The 17,637-nt window shown below is 39.1% G+C and overlaps 1 protein-coding gene across 1 annotated transcript in view; it reads right to left on the reverse strand.

Annotated features, from left to right (window-relative positions):
- Positions 1-17,637, reverse strand: part of DOK6 (docking protein 6) — a 432,942-nt gene that overhangs the window by 74,253 nt on the left and 341,052 nt on the right. Inside the window, exon 7 of the mRNA XM_011968352.1 lies at positions 9,899-10,016. Within this exon, the coding sequence (XP_011823742.1) occupies positions 9,899-10,016 (118 nt within the window). The remainder of the gene's footprint in view (positions 1-9,898; positions 10,017-17,637) is intronic.

Below are 17,637 nucleotides of genomic sequence, written 5' to 3' on the forward strand. Positions count from 1 at the left end.
CCACCTCCTGGGTTCAAACTATTCTTGTGCCTCAGCCTCCTGAGTAGCTGGAATTACAGGTGTAAGCCACCATGCCTGGCTAATTGTTTTTGGTATTTTTAGTAGAGACGGGGTTTTGCCATGTTGGCCAGGCTGGTCTTGAACTCCTGGCCTCAAGTGATCTGCCTGCCTCAGCCTCCCAAAATGTGGGAATTACAGGAGTGAGCCATGATGCCTGGCCTAAAGCTAGATTTTTATAGTCCTTAGAACCAAACAAATTTCCCCAAGCACAGTAAGAACTCTAATAGTATTTCCAAGTCAACACTGGAATAAATAGGAGTAGGACAGCTTAGCTGCCTCTGCCAGAAAAAAGGAACTTCATAGTGAGAGTTTGGTTTACAGCGGACTCAAACAACACAGTATGGACTGCACGGGTCCATTTATATGTGGATTTTCTTCCATCTCTGCCACTCCTGAGAAAGTAAGACCAGCCTCTCCTCTTCCTCCTCAACCTACCTTAATTTAGTGATCCACCTCCACTTAATATTCTCCTCTTTATGATTTTCTTAACATTCTTTTCTCTAGGTTACTTTATTGTAAGAATACAGTATGTAATACGTGTAAACCAAAATGTGCATTAATTGATTAATTTTATTATCAGAGAAGTTTCTGGTCAACAGCAGACTGTTAAGTTTGGGGTGTCAAAAGTTGTACATTGATTTTTAAATAATTTTGACTTTTTAAAATTAGATTCAGTGGGTACATGTGCAGGGTTGTTAGCTGGGTATATTGCATGATGCTGAGGTTATGGTTACGACTGATCTCGTCACCCAGGTGGTGAACATAGTACCCAATAGTTAATTTCCAACCCATGCCCTCCTCCCTCCTTCAGTGTCTACTATGGCCATACTTATGTCCATGTGTAACCAATGTTTAGCTCCCACTTATGAGTGAGAACATGCAGTATTTGGTTTTCTGTTCAATTTGCTTAGGCTAATGGCCTCTGGCTGTATCCATGTTGCTACAAAGGACCTGACTTCACTTTTTTTTATGGCTGTGTAGTATTCTATGGTGTATTTGTACCACAATTTCTTTATCCAATCCACTGTTGATGGGCACCTAGGTTGATTTCATGTCTTTGCTATGGTATACACTGGTTTTAGCTATGCAGGGGTGGGGTAGGCACCTCAACCCCCATGTTGTTCAAGGGTCAACTGTACTTTAATATTATTGAATGTTGACATCTTATGTTGATGATCTCATTTAATGAGATCATGAGAGGTATTTTTTTTTTTTTTTTTGTTGAGACGGAGTCTCGCTCTGTCACCCAGGCTGGAGTGTGGTGGCCGGATCTCAGCTCACTGCAAGCTCCGCCTCCCGGGTTCACACCATTCTCCTGCCTCAGCCTCCCGAGTAGCTGGGACTACAGGCGCCCGCCACCTCGCCCGGCTAGTTTTTTTTTTTTTGTATTTTTTAGTAGAGACGGGGTTTCACCGTGTTAGCCTGGTCTCGATCTCCTGACCTCGTGATCCACCCGTCTCGGCCTCCCAAAGTGCTGGGATTACAGGCTTGAGCCACCGCGCCCGGCCGGTAATAACTATTTTTTAAGAGATCAAGGAATAAGCTTAGAAAGGTTGAGTAAATTGCCCCAAAAATCACAGTCAGTCAGTAGTGGTAAAGTTAATATTCAAACTCAGGTCTATTTGACTCCAAAACTCACGATTTTAATCTCTATGGGTAACATCAAGATAATTGAGCCCCAAAATTTGTTTGATAAAATCTTTCATAAAATTACTGCCTCACGATCCAGTGGAATAAGCAGGTTTATAAACAAACGCATTCATATAATAAAGTTAGACACAAATGTCTCTGGGAGCATGGAAAAGGAGGTGACTAAGAATGCAGGATGTGAGAAACATTTCACAGTGGAAATATTTCATGCATTTTTTACGATGTCTGCTTTAGGGAATAACCAATTTATCTATTTCTAAAAACTGACATCCAGGGAGACATTTCCTGCCTTTGACTTACCTTTAAGGTATGGGCATGCAATAAATGTTTATAAATAAGGTTTAATAGAAGTGTTTCTTCCAGAAAGTGGCTCATGTTTTAAGGGCTGTTGCCAAATGGCTACTAGGCTTCTTTTTACTTCTGTTGCAAATTTCTGTATTCTTAAAAACTAGCTACCAGTGACTTATTAGCTTTGTAACTTGAAAAACAAAATAGAAAATCTCAACAGAAGCAATTTATATATAATGCAGTTTGAATGGACAGTAGAGAAGGACAGAAGGTCATTGCTGAGCAGAGGAAACAAAATCTTCGATTTACCTCCTTAATCTATGGCAGAACTCTATTTACCATTTTCTGAAGGTTATCTCTAATTCTAATTGCCTATTTCCATCCTGTCGTTCTGAGGAATTGAAGCCACAGACACCCTTTCCGTGAGTGTCAAATAGCCTTCTGGTGATTAGGTATGCTTCCGTGCTGACATTGGTGGTCTGTAGCTTAATTACGGATATGTAGGGGCAAAGCTGGCCTTTGGATATTAATCAGTGTTACTGAAAGGAGAACTCCTGAAGTTACCACCTTTACAAATGGTATACCCAATTATTCTTGATTCAAAGAGTGTAGTTCAAGTTGTTTTTTAAAAAAGGAGTCAAAGTATATTCCACATTATTTTGTGTGAAAATAAGGGATTATCATATGTATTAGTCCGTTCTCATGCTGCTATTACAAAATACCAGAAACGGAGTAATTTATAAAGAAAAGAGGTTTAATTGGCTTACAGTTCTGCATGGCTGGGAAGGCCTCAGGAAACTTACAATCACGGCGGAAGGGGACACAATCATGTGTTTCTTCACATGGTGGCAGGAGAGAGAATTGGAGCGTGAAGGGGAAAAAGCCCCTTATAAAACCATCGGATCTCATGAGAACTCACTCTCACAAGAACAGCATATGGGGGAACTGCCTCCATTACCTTAGGACCTCCCATGAGGTCCCTCCCCCAACATGTGGGGATTACAATTTAGATTACAATTCAAGATGAGATTTGGGTGGAGACAGAGCCAGACCATATCCATCATACATTAGAAAAAGTTCAGTCATCACCTGCAGTCCCATAAACCTGCTCACTGGGCACTGTGTTCAGATCATTTCTTGACCTTCGGTTCTCACCATTAGTTTATAGAAGATGATGAACTAACACGAGGGAAAGGAGCAGGTGTAGAGAGACAGATTTTGAGCCATCATGTTAAAAGGGCAGATCTATAGCATTTCAGTCCTTCCTGTGTTCATGAAAATAGACTAGTAGTAGCAAGTACTGTGCTCAGTCAAAATGATCCTAAAGCAAAAAGCAGAAATGCCAACAAAGACCTCACCTTGTGCAAGAAGGGCCTGGGGCTCACCGGTGGGACTAGACACGATTCCTTTACATACAAGAGAATTTCTCAGGTCCACCCTCATGGCGGAGGATGTGGTCCTGATGTCGCATATCTCCATGTATGCTTTATAACGCATTGGTAATTCATTTTAGAATTCAATAGGATTTACTGAGTGCCTGCAGTACACCTGGTACTGTCAATGGCTTTTACTGGTTTGATTTGTCATTTTCAATAAATGCTTTTGTCATCTTCACAAATCCTGACTTAAAAACTCTGCTGTATAGGCTGTCATCTAAATATGTCTAATGGTGATTAAAAGTCAAGGTGTGAGCCCTAAAGTAAGGAAACTCAGTAATCTGATTTCCTTGTTTTTTTTTTTCTTTCTTTTTTACCCCTTCCTGTGCTCCCCTCCTCAACCTCTCCGTGTGTTTCTTCTCTCTCTCTTTTTTAAATTAATGTTCCTCGGGGCTTTCAAAACATTTCCTACTATATTTCCCAATGCCTTGGAAATACAACTGTATGACTATTAAAAACAAATAGTATGTATTTACTTCTGAGTTGAGAGTTTAAAATTATGTTCATCCCTTTATGGTTTAGGTTTCCTTAAGTCTAGAGACAACATCTCTAGTATGAGCATGATATAAACATTTTTTCGTAAGTACAGAGGAAGTTAGAGAAGTATAAATTAAAAAATCACTTTCTAATACACATCAACCATCCTTATGATAATCTGGCAGAAAAGAAAAGGAATGTCTGTTTACCACTTCTGCAAGAAGAGGTGGCATAACTCAACCTGCTGCAAACCACTTAGGGACAGAGATTTTTAAACAGTTGCTGCCAAGTACTTAGAACAACATGTGCTTGTTAGAAGCTAATTATTCCCTTTTTCACTCTTGATTCCAGACTACTAGAATACAATGGGAAAATCACATTAACTTATTCTTTCAGAGCACCCTTCTGGGAGTAGCCTGGAAAGATTAGGCAGATTGTATTGGAGATTCTTATTCTCCAAAAACGAAGGTAGATGCAGAATCTCCGTCAGGATACGTCAGTCTTTAAGTGTGTATCTAGCAATGAATGAGAGAAATGAATACAGCAAAACTGAGCTAAGTCAAAGCTTTGAGGCTTACAGGCAATTGAAGTTACAGGTAAGTCTTACTATAGAATGAATTTGTTTTTACGTCATGCTTTTTAAAAAATTGAGTACATGTGTTGCTTATTAATGAATCTTAATCTCAAACTTTATGAAAGTTTCCCACTTTTGTTTTCTGAATGAGGTCTGCTAAATTCATAGATCCCAGCTTCACCTAAAAAATATTTGAAAATTCTAAAGATGTATTTTCATTCCTCAGTGCTACCTGCAGTTTACTTCACAATGATACATTCCCACCTTGCCAGACATTTACTTTGATTTGGTAATATCAGTGATGACAGTTGGCTGACGATATTGTACTTTTTGTAAAGAGGTAATGACACTTTAAGGAGCACAGCTGAAAAAGCGAGATTCAAAATAACTAGACTTAAAAAATTATTTTTTAAGACAGGGTCTTGCTGTTTAGCCCAGGCTACAGTGCAGTGGTATGATCATGGCTCACTGCAGCCTCAACTTCCCAGGCTCAGTGACCCTCCCATCTTAGCCTCTAGAGTAGCTAGGACTACAGTCGTGTGCCACCATACCCTGCAATATTCACTCACTCACAGATGGAGCCTCACTATATTGCCAAGACTGGTCTCAAACTCCTGGGCTCAAGCAATCCTTCTGCCAAATTGCGGGCTTGGCCCTCTTCCAAGTTGAATCCTCTCCCCCTCCCCCTTCTCCTTTTCTGCTCCAAAGCTTTTTAATAAATGCTCACTTCTGCTCTGGAACTTGCCTAGGTCTCTCCTTCTGCCTTATGCCCCTCAGAATTCTTCTGAGGCAAGAACTGAGGCTGCTGTAGACCCATATGGATTTGCCACCGGTAACTTGGGTAACTCGGATATCTGCCACTGCTAACATATTTGGTCCACATGACTCAGATACCTTCCTAGTGGCCACTGAGCTCCAGACAATCCTCAGTGAGGAAAACCGTACTCTCAATATTCAAGAGTCACCCTTCTAGAGGGGACCTCTGCACTGCCCATCGGTGGGACAAGACAGTGGTGAAATCCTGGCCATGTCTCCCTTGGACCCAGCTGGATACCACTTTCATCAACTGATGCAGCCAACTCAGCCCTGCCGGGTAGAAATGAGCCAAGATCCACCGAACCACAACCACCCCCTCTGTCAGCAGAAAGAAGTTACAGAAGACAGACCTCCATCCATTTTGCCCCAAAGATTGAGGTTCTGGACTCTTGAGGTGAGTAATGTTACAGCAGGTAGCTAGTCATGTATGAACAGGGCAAGAGAGGCCCCCTCCCAACATACACCGGGAGTGTTGGGCAACAATCAGCTGATGGTCAGGTGGTTGTTAACAAGCAGAGAGCAAGGAGCCTCAATTTTTTTTTTCTAGGTGCTAGTCCCTAATGAAATCAGAGCAGAACAAAACTACTGAAAATAAGGAAAAAATAAAAAAATTCAGAACCTCAGCACCCTTCCATGAACATGTACGTTTTTCACAAAACTATATTTAAAAGTCTAGCTATCCACCGAGTATGGTGGCTTATCCCTGTAATCCCAGCACTTTGAAAGTTTGACTTTTCTTTCCCAGAACAGAAGTAAGAGTTGATTAACAAAGCTTTAGAACAGCAAGGAAAAGGAAGGAGAAAGAAAAGAGAAGTTCACCTTGAGAGACAGCAAAACAGGCACCTTCAGAAAGCAAGTGCGCAGCTTGTCTTCTGTGACTTCGGGTTTTATACGTTGGTATACTTCCGGGATCTTGCAGGACTTCTGCCTACTCCTGAAATCTTATTGGAAGCTGCTGATCAATTTCAGGTGTTTTCTATCCATGAAGAGCGTGCCTTTCCCTGGTGCTGGCTGTGACCAATTGTTACTCCTCCTGAAATCTTATTGGGAAGCTGCTGATCGGTTTCAAGTGTTTTCTATCCATTAAGAGCGTGCCTTTCCCTGGTGCTGGCTGTGACCAATTATTACTCCTGAACTCTTATTGGAAGCTGCTGATCAGTTTCAGGTGTTTTCTATCCATGAAGCGCGTGCCTTTCCCTGATGCTGGCTGTGACCAATTGTTACTCCTGAAATCTTATTGAAAGCTAAAGTAATAATTAGTCACAGCCGGCCCCAGGGAAAGGCACCCTCTTAATAGGTAGAAAACATCTGAAACTGATCAGCAGCTTCCCAATAAGATTTCAGGAGGAGTAACAATTGGTCACAGCCAGCACCAGGGAAAGGCACACTCTTCATGTTATTGTCACAGCCCATGCATTCGTTATAATTTTCTTCATAGTTATACGGATCATAATTGGAGGCTTCGGAAATTGATGAGTCCCTCTGATAATTGGTGCTCCTGACATAGCATTCCCTCGCCTAAATAACATAAACTTCTGACTCCTTCCCCCCTGCTTTCTACTACTAGCATCCGCCATAGTAGAAGCCGGCGCTGGGACAGGCGGAACAGTGTACCCCGCTTTAGCAGGGAATTTCTCCCACCCAGGAGGCTCCGTAGACCTAACTATCTTCTCGCTTCACCTAGCAGGCATCTCCTCTATTTTAGGAGCTATCAATGTCATCACCACTATCATTAACATAAAACCTCCCGCAATATCTCAGTATCAAACCCCCTATTACTTTAGCTTTCAATAAGATTTAAGGAATAACAACTGGTCACAGCCAGCACCAGGGAAAGGCACGCTCTTCATGGATAGAAAACACTTGAAACTGATCAGCAGCTTCCCAATAAGATTTCAGGAGGAGTAAAATTGGCCACAGCCAGCACCAGGGAAAGGCACGCTCTTCATGGATAGAAAACACCTGAAATTGATCAGCAGCTTCCAATAAGATTTCAGGAGTAGGCAGAAGCAAGATCCCGGAAGTATACCAACGTATAAAACCCGAAGTCACAGAAGACAAGCTGCGCACTTGCTTTCTGAAGGCGCCTGTTTTGCTGTCTCTCAAGGTGAACTTCTCTTTTCTTTCCCTTCCTTTTCCTTGCTGTTCTAAAGCTTTGTTAATCAACTCTTCTGTTCTGGGAAAGAAAAGTCAAACTTTCAAAGTGCTGGGACTACAGGGATAAGCCACCATACTCGGTGGATAGCTAGACTTTTAAATATAGTTTTGTGAAAAACGTACATGTTCATGGAAGAGTGCTGAGGTTCTGAATTTCTCTTTTTATTTTTTCCTTATTTTCAGTAGTTTTATTCTACTCTGATTCCATTAGGGATTAGCACCTAGCAAAAAAAAAAAAAAAAAATTGAGGCTCCTTGCTCTCTGCTTGTTTTGACTATCACAACATAACAAAAGAATAAAATGACCATTATCAAAGCATAACTTTTTATCCATCTGTTATGTGCCTGCCTGTCAATCAATCATCTATCCCCTTATCTAGATACTTAAATTTTTATATAATAGGGAGACGTATACAGGGTGGTAAAATGTATTCTGAGAAGCGCACAGTACAGAAAGTAAACCCACAGTATAGTGAAACGTAATTTCCGTTGAATATATTTTATAAACATTTGACTTAAGTAGTCAATGCATATTCTGTAAAAACTACAATCGCCACCAACTAACCAGAGAAGCATGAAATAGAGATTAAGTAAACTAACTGAAAAGGCAGGTCAAGCCCTTGACTTTGCTGGAAGTTAATATGGGTGAGATAAAAGTATTTCAGTTACTACATCTATGCTACATATAAATCAACATCTTCAAGAAGTCTCTGGCAATGTTTTACGATATTCCAGTGCATTCTAATTTTTTATCGGATGCATAAGAAATGATTGCAGAAATTGTGTGTCAGTCTAAATCTTAGCTCTGTCTTCAGAAAACGTTTCCTTCATACTACCATGAAAGCAATAGTTTTTTTTTTTTCTGGAATTATAGGCCCAAACCCCTTGACAAAAACTAGTTGTCCATTACACTACTTCTGACCTATTTCCACATTTTTTGTATTAAGAGCATTAATATCTCACTTTTTGCTTAGAAATTTGATTTAAACATTTTATAACTTTCAAGCAAATATCAATATTTACACGTATGTTTAAATAAAAACCTTATTACAAGCATATCTTCGAATTATTTTTCATCACAGAAATGGGCAAGGTTAATTTTGCATGATCATGACTCGGGCAGTTTGTGTGTGGCTGCTGGCATCTGAAGAGGGAAATAAAAGCATGAGACGTTTTTCTTCTGATTCTTGAAATTACCAAACCGGTCCCCACTCCTCGGCTTTTCTCAACCCTCTAATCCTTATTCTATTAAATATTTCTGTACACAAATAACGAAGATACTGTTAAATACAGGCAGTCAAGTTGGCCCATAAGAGTCCCTTTAAAATATAACATGTAATTGCCTTCAGTAAGTGACTAAAAGCATTCCAACTGCTTTGCCTTGTAGAACATATATTTAACTGTTAATTTCCATGATAGAACTCCGTTAGTTTGGAAACCCTGGCAAGCAAATATTGCTCTAAGAAGATATTCGCTTGCAACAAATAATTTTTGTCAAAACTTACAGCATAAATAGTGAGCAAAAGCTAACGTGTGAAAACAAAGTCTGAATGCCTACCCAGAGGGTTAAAATTGGTCATTCTTTCCCTAGATATTTATTGGATGCTTATTACATTCAAGCCTATGGTGCTCAGTAAATGTTGGATGAGTAAATGCTCTCGGCTGTGTGGGTTTCAGCATTATTTTCTTAGTTTCTTGCTTCCTCTAGTGTTGGCCAGCTGTTAGTTGCTTGTAGTCAATCAAATATTTTATTTGAAGGGTAAGATGATTCAGTTTAAAACAAAAGGGAAGGAACGGGAAGACAACTGCCAGAGCTGGGTTGTCGGCTGCTGTTAGAAATCTGCTAGCTATTAATTTGATTCATCTGGCAAGCTATTCCTATGCTAGTTAACTGAGCATTTATCATTAGAAAAACTACAAAGGCAAAGTATCTACATGTGGCCCCTTCTACCCTACATCCTCTCCAAATGGTTTCTGTATTGAGGCTTTGACTAAACTTTAAAAGACTTTCATGGGTAGGTTTATGTACCAGTTTATGGCAGAGCCTTAAAGCCTGGAGCCAGCCTCCTGAACTGATACTGAATCCTTTCAAGGAAAAAGATGCGAAAAAAGATCCTTCATAAAACACAGCATGAAGCAGACCTCCACATTAGCTTTTAGTTTCTGATAATGTGCTCGGTATAATGTTTTAGTCAAGTTCTTGTGCCAAATTGGGTCCTTAGCCCTCACAGTAATTTTTGGATTTTTTTTTTACCATGAGTGTAGGAAATGATAGCTTTTTAAAAGCCACTGTAAATCTCGGCTCCCACTGCTGCCAGTGACAGCTGATAAAGGGGAATGGGAGGAAAAGCAAGCAATGCAAATACAAAGCAATTTGCATGAGTCAGTCCACCTGGAGGAAGCTAATGGAGGTGCTGCTTTCCTACTTTAAGGTGACTTGCCTTGCAAACTGTAGATCTCACCAACGCTGTTCTGACGAGTGATGTGATGCCAGTATGCGCTGCGAGGAAGAGAGATTGATTTGGATAATGTCATTGGTTCAGTCAAGCTTGTCTGAAGCTAAAAGAGAAAAGAAAATGTGTTTTAGGCCTTGTTGAAAACTGAAATCTGCTCTTCTAAATGTTCAGGGTTAAATAAGTGATAGAATCTGCTTGTAGATACCTACACGATCCCCTGTGTAAGGATAACTTTTTAAAGTAAAATCATTACTCAAAAATGTGAAAGGAATACTTGTAAACAGTTCAATCTAACTCATTAAGAGAACACTAAGATGGTACGAATGATTCCAATGACTTGTAGCAATGGGGAATGCTGGTAAACACTCAGGGCATGATCAATTGTAGTCACTCCACCCAACAGTTACTTAAATTTTCTATGGACAAGAATTATTTGCATTACTCTCGGCTTTCTACAATTTACGGAGTTGTAAAATAACTCAAAGGTGCCAGCCCCTTCAGAAGCAGAGACCCATGAAAGGTTTACAGAATACCCATTTTTTACCCATTTCAATCTCTCAAAATTTTTCCTTACATGTCCTCCCAACCTTACACAATGGATATTTTCTCAAATCGACCTTTTTCCTTGCTCCTGTAATAGAATCTTGTACATGTTAAAAAGGTATTCTCTGAGAAACACTGATAAAATTGTGGCATGTTTATTCGAAATATTTTAAGGATAGCTGAGAAGATTCACACAATATCACATACTCAGCTACGTGACTAGTTCAAAGAAAATAAGTTTACATTGCGTTTTCAAGAAATAGCTTTATTTTTATTAATGCACAAGTTTCAAGAAACATGCAGAAATGGTTTTATTTAGTCTTGGCACACATGTCTGACCCAATCTGAGGAAATGTTTACTTTTAACAATGAGTAATCCTCTAACAAAATCTCATTTTCTCTTTGATCCCTGACTCCTGGCAAAACAGAGTTGCAAAGATGATCTGTCAAATCTAGGCTTTGCGTGCCTTGCTGCTACTGTGGTGTGTCCACGGTGCTCCTGCACAGTCCCTGTCCGGCCCTTGATGCTTGGATGGATCATACTTCTACATCCAGCATTGGATTTGACTCTTGCCACACTTCATTAGAAGATGCTATTAGGAAAGTACCCGATATGACACAACAGGTCGTTCAAGGCCACATAAAACTAAGGTTCTTACATTTTAATAGAAAGTGGAATTAAAGAGCTTGCACATATTTCCTTTTACTTAGTGGTAAGACATTTCTGAAGCTGCTACGTCTTGTCACAAAAGTGCCATACTCAGTCTATTTAAAAGTCTGGCACTGTTGAGGTATCTTTTTTTTGAAGATGGCTCCAAATGGTAACTTTGCAGCCATTCTTTGTTTTTTCAAAATTTGGTAGACTTCAAAGTTTTCCTGCTTATTACATAAACAGGTGAACTATCCACATCCACATCCTGTGGTTGGTGTGTATAGGGGTGGGGTTCTACGGAGACAAGCTTCTGGGTTATCACAGAGCAGTGCTTTCAGAATCTTTTGGGTGGTTTGGTAACAATAATAATGGCAGACAGCCAAATACCTAGGCAGATAAGAAAGTGTCCCCGGAGAACCTCGGACCCAGCCAGGTCATTGTATGTACATAGGGGACTTGTCTAAACATGCCCACGGTAAAAAAAAAAAAAAAAAAATTGTCCCTTAACACATGTGCAGTAAAGGAAATGAACGAACGTAGGGTGGCTCAGACTATAAGGGCCCACGTGCACACTGGAAAAAATGGGATGGAGATACCAGGAATTAACACCTTATGCAGGGGAGGAGCCGCCTGGCCCCTTCAGCTCCTGTGCGGTGGCCTGGTGCTCAATCTGAGGTGGGAGCTCGCTGGCGGGACAGCTCTTTGCTGAGAGCTCCCCTTTTGCTTAAATTCCACTTTCCTCACCCTTCAGTGTGTTTGCATGCCTTACTTTTTCCTGGTTGTGAGACAAGAACCTGGATTTAGCTTGAACCTAAGGAACAACAAAAAAACCGTGCATCAACAATGGGCGTTTCCAGTTTTACCCTGAACCTAACAGTGGGAGAGAGGGGGGACTCTGCAAGTAGGGCTGTACACATTGAAAACATGCATTACACCCTCATGGATGGAAGTCCACCACCACAAAGAACTAGAGGCAAGGCTCATTTTATGAAAGCATTATTGGGAGAAAAGATAGGACTTTTGTCTTTAAAGCCAATTTCCCATATGAGGCATAAACTTAATTACACACATAAATCTTCAATTCATGTCAGCAATGCCCATTAATAACAATCCATAGATTCAGTCTCATACTAATCACGGTTCTGTCTGTCTACTCTTCCTTTTTCTAATATAATTTGTTTATTACTCAGCATACAGTAGATCATTGGTAAATTAATCTTTCCAAAATGTGATTGAAAGTGCTTTTTCTATTATTCTGGGAGACATTTTTCTTCCCAAATGGTCAGTTTTTAAGCATCAGGAAAATACAGTTAGCATTTTTGTTTGCTGGAAATACAGTTGGAAGCCACTGGATAATTCTTCCACATGATTTCCTTCTGAATCTCCCTGTATTGTTTTACACCTCAAGTTTCTCTACTTTTCTCTTCATTTTCATGTTCTAGGATGCTTTTAATGATATTCTATTTATTCCTTAGGTTTCTCTCTATTCTACTTCCATAACTTATTGCTGAAAAATGGAAAATTTATGTTCAAAATTGATTATGGATTTTCTTGATCTTTGCTAGGGATACAGATCTAGTCTCCCATTTCTCAATGTCTAGATGTTCCCCTGAATTTCAGAATAGAGTCCATTCCCCATGTGTACCTTTTGTATTGAGTACTGCTATAGACTGAACTGTTTCCGCACAAATTCATATGTTAAAGCACTAACCCCCAAATGACTATATTTGAAGATAAGGCTTTTAAAGAGGTTAATGAAGGTTAAAGGAGGACATAAGGGTGGGGACCATAATCAAATAGGACTTGTGCCCTTAGATGAAGAGGAAGAGACCCAGGGATAAATATTCGGAGAAAAGGCCATTAAGGACACAGCAAGGAAGCACCCATCTAAAAGTTGAGAAGGCCTCAGGAGAAACTAACCCTGCAGGCATCTTGGTTTGGTGTTTTTTTTGTTTGTTTTTTTTTTTTTTTCACTTCCAGCCTCCAGAACTGTGAGAATTTCTGCTGTTCAACCTATCCAGTTTGTGGTATTTTGTTATAGCAAGCTGAGCAAATTAATGAGTACTGTCATGGGGAATCTAAGTGGTATAGAATCTGTCTGATTTAACCAGCAATTTTTAATTTTATGAACTTTAAGCAATGTATTACAAATTGACCTGTTTGATTTGTGCAATGACTAAGACAGTATTTCAAGCACACTTGATGAAATTTTTTTTTTTTTTTCCCAGAGAGCGTCTCACTCTGTTGCCCAGGCTGGAGTGTGGTGCAATCTTGGCTCACTGCAACCTCTGCCTCCCAAGCTCAAGCAATTCTGCCACCTCAGCCTCGCGAGTAGCCTGGATTACAGGTGTAAAACTTCTTTTGATGACAGGCTTCAACAAGAGGACACACTTCCTTAACTACTCAATTAAAACTCATCCTTAACTATTTTCATATTATAATGCTTCAATTAAAAGCATTAAGAAAAAGCTTAAAATGCTATAGTAATTTCTTAATTGAAAAAGCAATGCATCAATTTGACCAGGAGGAGTTTTAGGATCATAAAAGCATGTATATTAAAAAGCAATTTGTATTTATATTGCAAATATTTATAAAACATTGAGATTTCTAAACAATGTATTTTAAGAAATTAAACAAGATGGATACATGTGTTCGAAGTTTTCATTCCTTCTCTGCAAGGGTCTGCTGTATTGATTTTTTTTTTTTTTTTTTGTGGACTTAGTTTAAAAAAAAATCTCAGCTATACAAAAATCTGCAATCTTTATGCCAGAATTCCCTTGGTATTTATAAGACTATTTCCTGCAGGCGATGCTTCTCCTTTTTTGCATAGGGTCGGGATTTAGAAAGAATGCTCTAGCATATATGCAAAAATCAACTAGACTAGGAAGCATTTAGTTCTTGATACACTTGCCATCACTTTTTGCCATTTTTCGCTCTAACTCTGTCTTGCTTCTATTCTTGTGAAACAGCAGTCAGTTTTCTAGCATATGAGCAATGAATCGGGAGTTATTTAGCATCTGGAAAGAGGGTAGAGATCACAGCTAAAGTAAGCCTGGAGAGCAGTTCAAACACTTGTGCTTTGAGAGGGACAACTGACACATCTCATCACAAAGCCAACAGTCTAAGAAAATACTTTAGCCCCAAAGTGTGCCATATGGAGACTGCATTTTGATACCCTTGTTCGAATATAACACAGATGAGAATTATGCTGTCCTCAAGGTGATGAGAAAAGACCCTTCTCCCCAACCAGAAAAGTTTAGATTTAGACGGCTCTCGGAAAGATGGAAACAAGAGTGGGTTCTTTGTGGGTTTCCCATTTAGGCAATACATAAATACACTTTGATATCATCTACGAATCTCACTTATAAATAAGATTCCAACTCTCATGTCTCTCCTCCCCTAAACTTTGGAAGATTCTTTTGAACACATTTCATTGGAAAAAGTCATTTTTAGGAAACAATTCTTCCTGTGTCACTCTGGCTTTGCACTTCTGTTACTATATTTTCAACTATGTTTGTACAGCAAACAGCCTCAGAAGATAGAAATGTCTTCCTCCAGGAAATAGATCTGCCCTCTGCCTGAACAGGACAGTACAGATCCTGTCTTCCTCCAAGGAAAAGGCTGGGCAGGGTTGCTAGTTAGCCCCACGATAAGATTGGGAGTTGCTAACTCGGATCCCTTGGCTGGGGCAACATGCAGCAGCATCCACCCTGGCTGCTCCACGTGACTCTGTGGGACCTAGGGACCAGGGAAACCTGTGGAAGCATGAAACTTATGCTCACTGTGCCTCAGGAATAAAGTCCTGTCTCTGACTCAGGAGGTTTTTGTGTTTTCTGCCAACATCCATGAAACTAATAGGCAAGGGGGAAGCAGGGCTGGTAGCATCTTTCCTGCTTTTGCTAATCTGATTGTCTCTACTCTTCCTATCTCTTGAATCTAAATTACTGTATTGTATTTCCTCCATTGAACTATCACAGGCTCCATTTACTTAAGTGGACCCTGAATAATACAAAGGACTACCTTGCTATGTCCCAAATTTATCTACTATATCCACACTGAAAGGCATTAAGTTATTTCTGTTTTTTTGCAACTAAAACTTACAAATCTCAATACTAAAGAATTTTGAGAAAAATTTTAGAAAACATTTAGGTTAGTATGCCATCTAGGGACTTTAGTTTACATATGTATAAGTAGAATTATGACTGTTTCTGCCAAGTCAATTCTCCTAAGGTTATTTTGTGTTTACATTTTAATACAAAACCATCAAATTCTTTAGGATTTTTTTTAAATACATGTTTTTATAAGTCCTTTCATATGTCGAATTTATATATTTGGGTTTTTACTTTGGATAACGTTTCTATTTTAGAGCGACTTGTTTTATGTAAATTTATATTCAGTTTTTATTTTGTGCTTGTGCTAATTTCCACCTGCTGTTTTTCTTAGGTTGTCTTGATCTTTTTACCTTCTCAAATAATTTTAATAAAAGCATTTGCTTCTGAGTGAAGTAGAATAGAAAGTATTATCCTAAAATTATATAATTGTAAATTGTAGCTCTATTTCCTTTTACACAGTTATTGCTTGTGTATATTAAGGTAATGACTTTTTGTGCTTTTTTTTTTTTCTTTTCTGTAGAGACGAGATCTCACTATGTTGCCCACACTGGTCTGGAACTCTGGTCTCAATTCTCCCACCTCAGTCTCCCAAAGCACTGCCATTAGAGGTGTGAGCCACTGCACTGGGCCGTTTGTGCAAATTTTTTTATTTTTAATCAGAACATGCACTGAGTAGTTTCCATATATTAAAATTCAGTTTTCATTTTTAACTATATGGCCAATTTCTGTACATCTTATAGGTACATGAAAAGATACATTGATATGGAATCTCTCTACTACACACACTCAAATATACACATAGTAAACACTATTTGCTCTGCATTTCCTGCTCCATATATTTAATTTTTAATCTGTATCAACATGAAAGTGTTAATTTCAAGTGACTAGCATGTTTCTGCCCATTTCTTCTTGTATCCTTAAGCACTTTTTAATTGTACTATAAATTGACAATTCATAATATATATGTGGGGCACATGATATAATTTATGAATACAAGTGAAATAAATCAATCTAACATAACCATTCAAATACTCTTTTGTGATAACATTTGAAATTTAGCAATTTTGAAATGTACAATACAGCATTACTAACTGTATTTGTCACAACAGAACCCTCAAAATAAAACATACTCCTCCTGCCTATTACCCTTTGACCATCATCTCCCTGTTGCCCCCAAGTCCCTAGCCTTTGTAGTCACATCTCTGCTTCCTACTTTTATGAGTTGATTGCTTTAGATTTGATTTTATAGGTGAGAACATGTGGTATTTGTCTTTTCGTGCCTGGCTTGTTTAACTTAGCATAATGTTCTCCAATTCCATTTATGTTGCTGCAAATGACCGTTTTCTTTAAGGCTATGTTGCTGCAAAATGACAGTTTTTCTTTTTAAGGCTCAATATTCCACTGTGTATGTATTCCACATTTCTTAATCCATTCATCTGTTGACAAACACTTATGTTGATTCCATAAACTGACTATTGTGTGACATGCTGCAGTGAATACAGGAGAACTGAATCTCTTTGAACTGATTCAAATCATTTGGGTAAATACCTAGAAGTAGAATCGCTGGCCTATGGGGTAGTTTTATTTTTAAATGTCTGAGGAACCTCCATGCTGTTTTCCACGATGGTTGTACTTTGCATTTCCAGCAACAGTGTTCAGGGGTCCCGGTCTCCTTTTCTCCATGTCCTCACCAGCACTTGTTACCTTTCATCTTTTTATAAATAGCCATTCTGACATGTGTGAAAATCTCATTGTGGTTTTACTTGCATTCCCCTAATAGCAATGTACAGCATTTTTTATGAACCTTTGTAGCCATTTTTGTCTTTTGAAAAATGTCTACTCATGTTCCTTGCCCATTTTTTAAGTACTATTTTATACATGACAATGGTGTTTAATTCACAAAGCTTTCTGTTTTACGGTTCTATGACTTACTGTCCCCTTCCTTAGCTATTAAACTCTCCTTTAAACGTTCTGCCCAGGCCTAACATTCAACCTCACCTCCATCTTCTAGCCACTACCCTTCCAAATGAGTAAGAATCTCCTGTATTTTCTCCTAGGAAGTCTGGACTTTCAAGAAACTGTTGTTCATCCATTAATATCTTTGTTTCATCTGCACTTGGTCTAGTAGAAATTGAGCATTTTTAACACATATATATTCTCTATATAATGCCTTTTCCTCATTTTCAGCCAAATTCAAGTATTCTACATTTTCTTTTATATCCCTTTAGTCATTTTACCTGGTATTTGACCCAGAACTTTTTTTTTTCCCAGATGGAGTCTCACTCTGTTGCCAGGCAGGAGTGCAGTGGCACAATCTTGGTGGCTCACTGCAACCTCTGCCTCCCGGGTTCAAGTGATTCTCCTGCCTCAGCCTCCCAGGTAGCTTGACTACAGGCACGCACCACCACACGTAACTA

This window comes from Mandrillus leucophaeus, unplaced genomic scaffold (assembly GCF_000951045.1).
Source record: "Mandrillus leucophaeus isolate KB7577 unplaced genomic scaffold, Mleu.le_1.0 Scaffold84, whole genome shotgun sequence".
Classification (NCBI taxonomy): Eukaryota; Metazoa; Chordata; class Mammalia; order Primates; family Cercopithecidae; genus Mandrillus; species Mandrillus leucophaeus.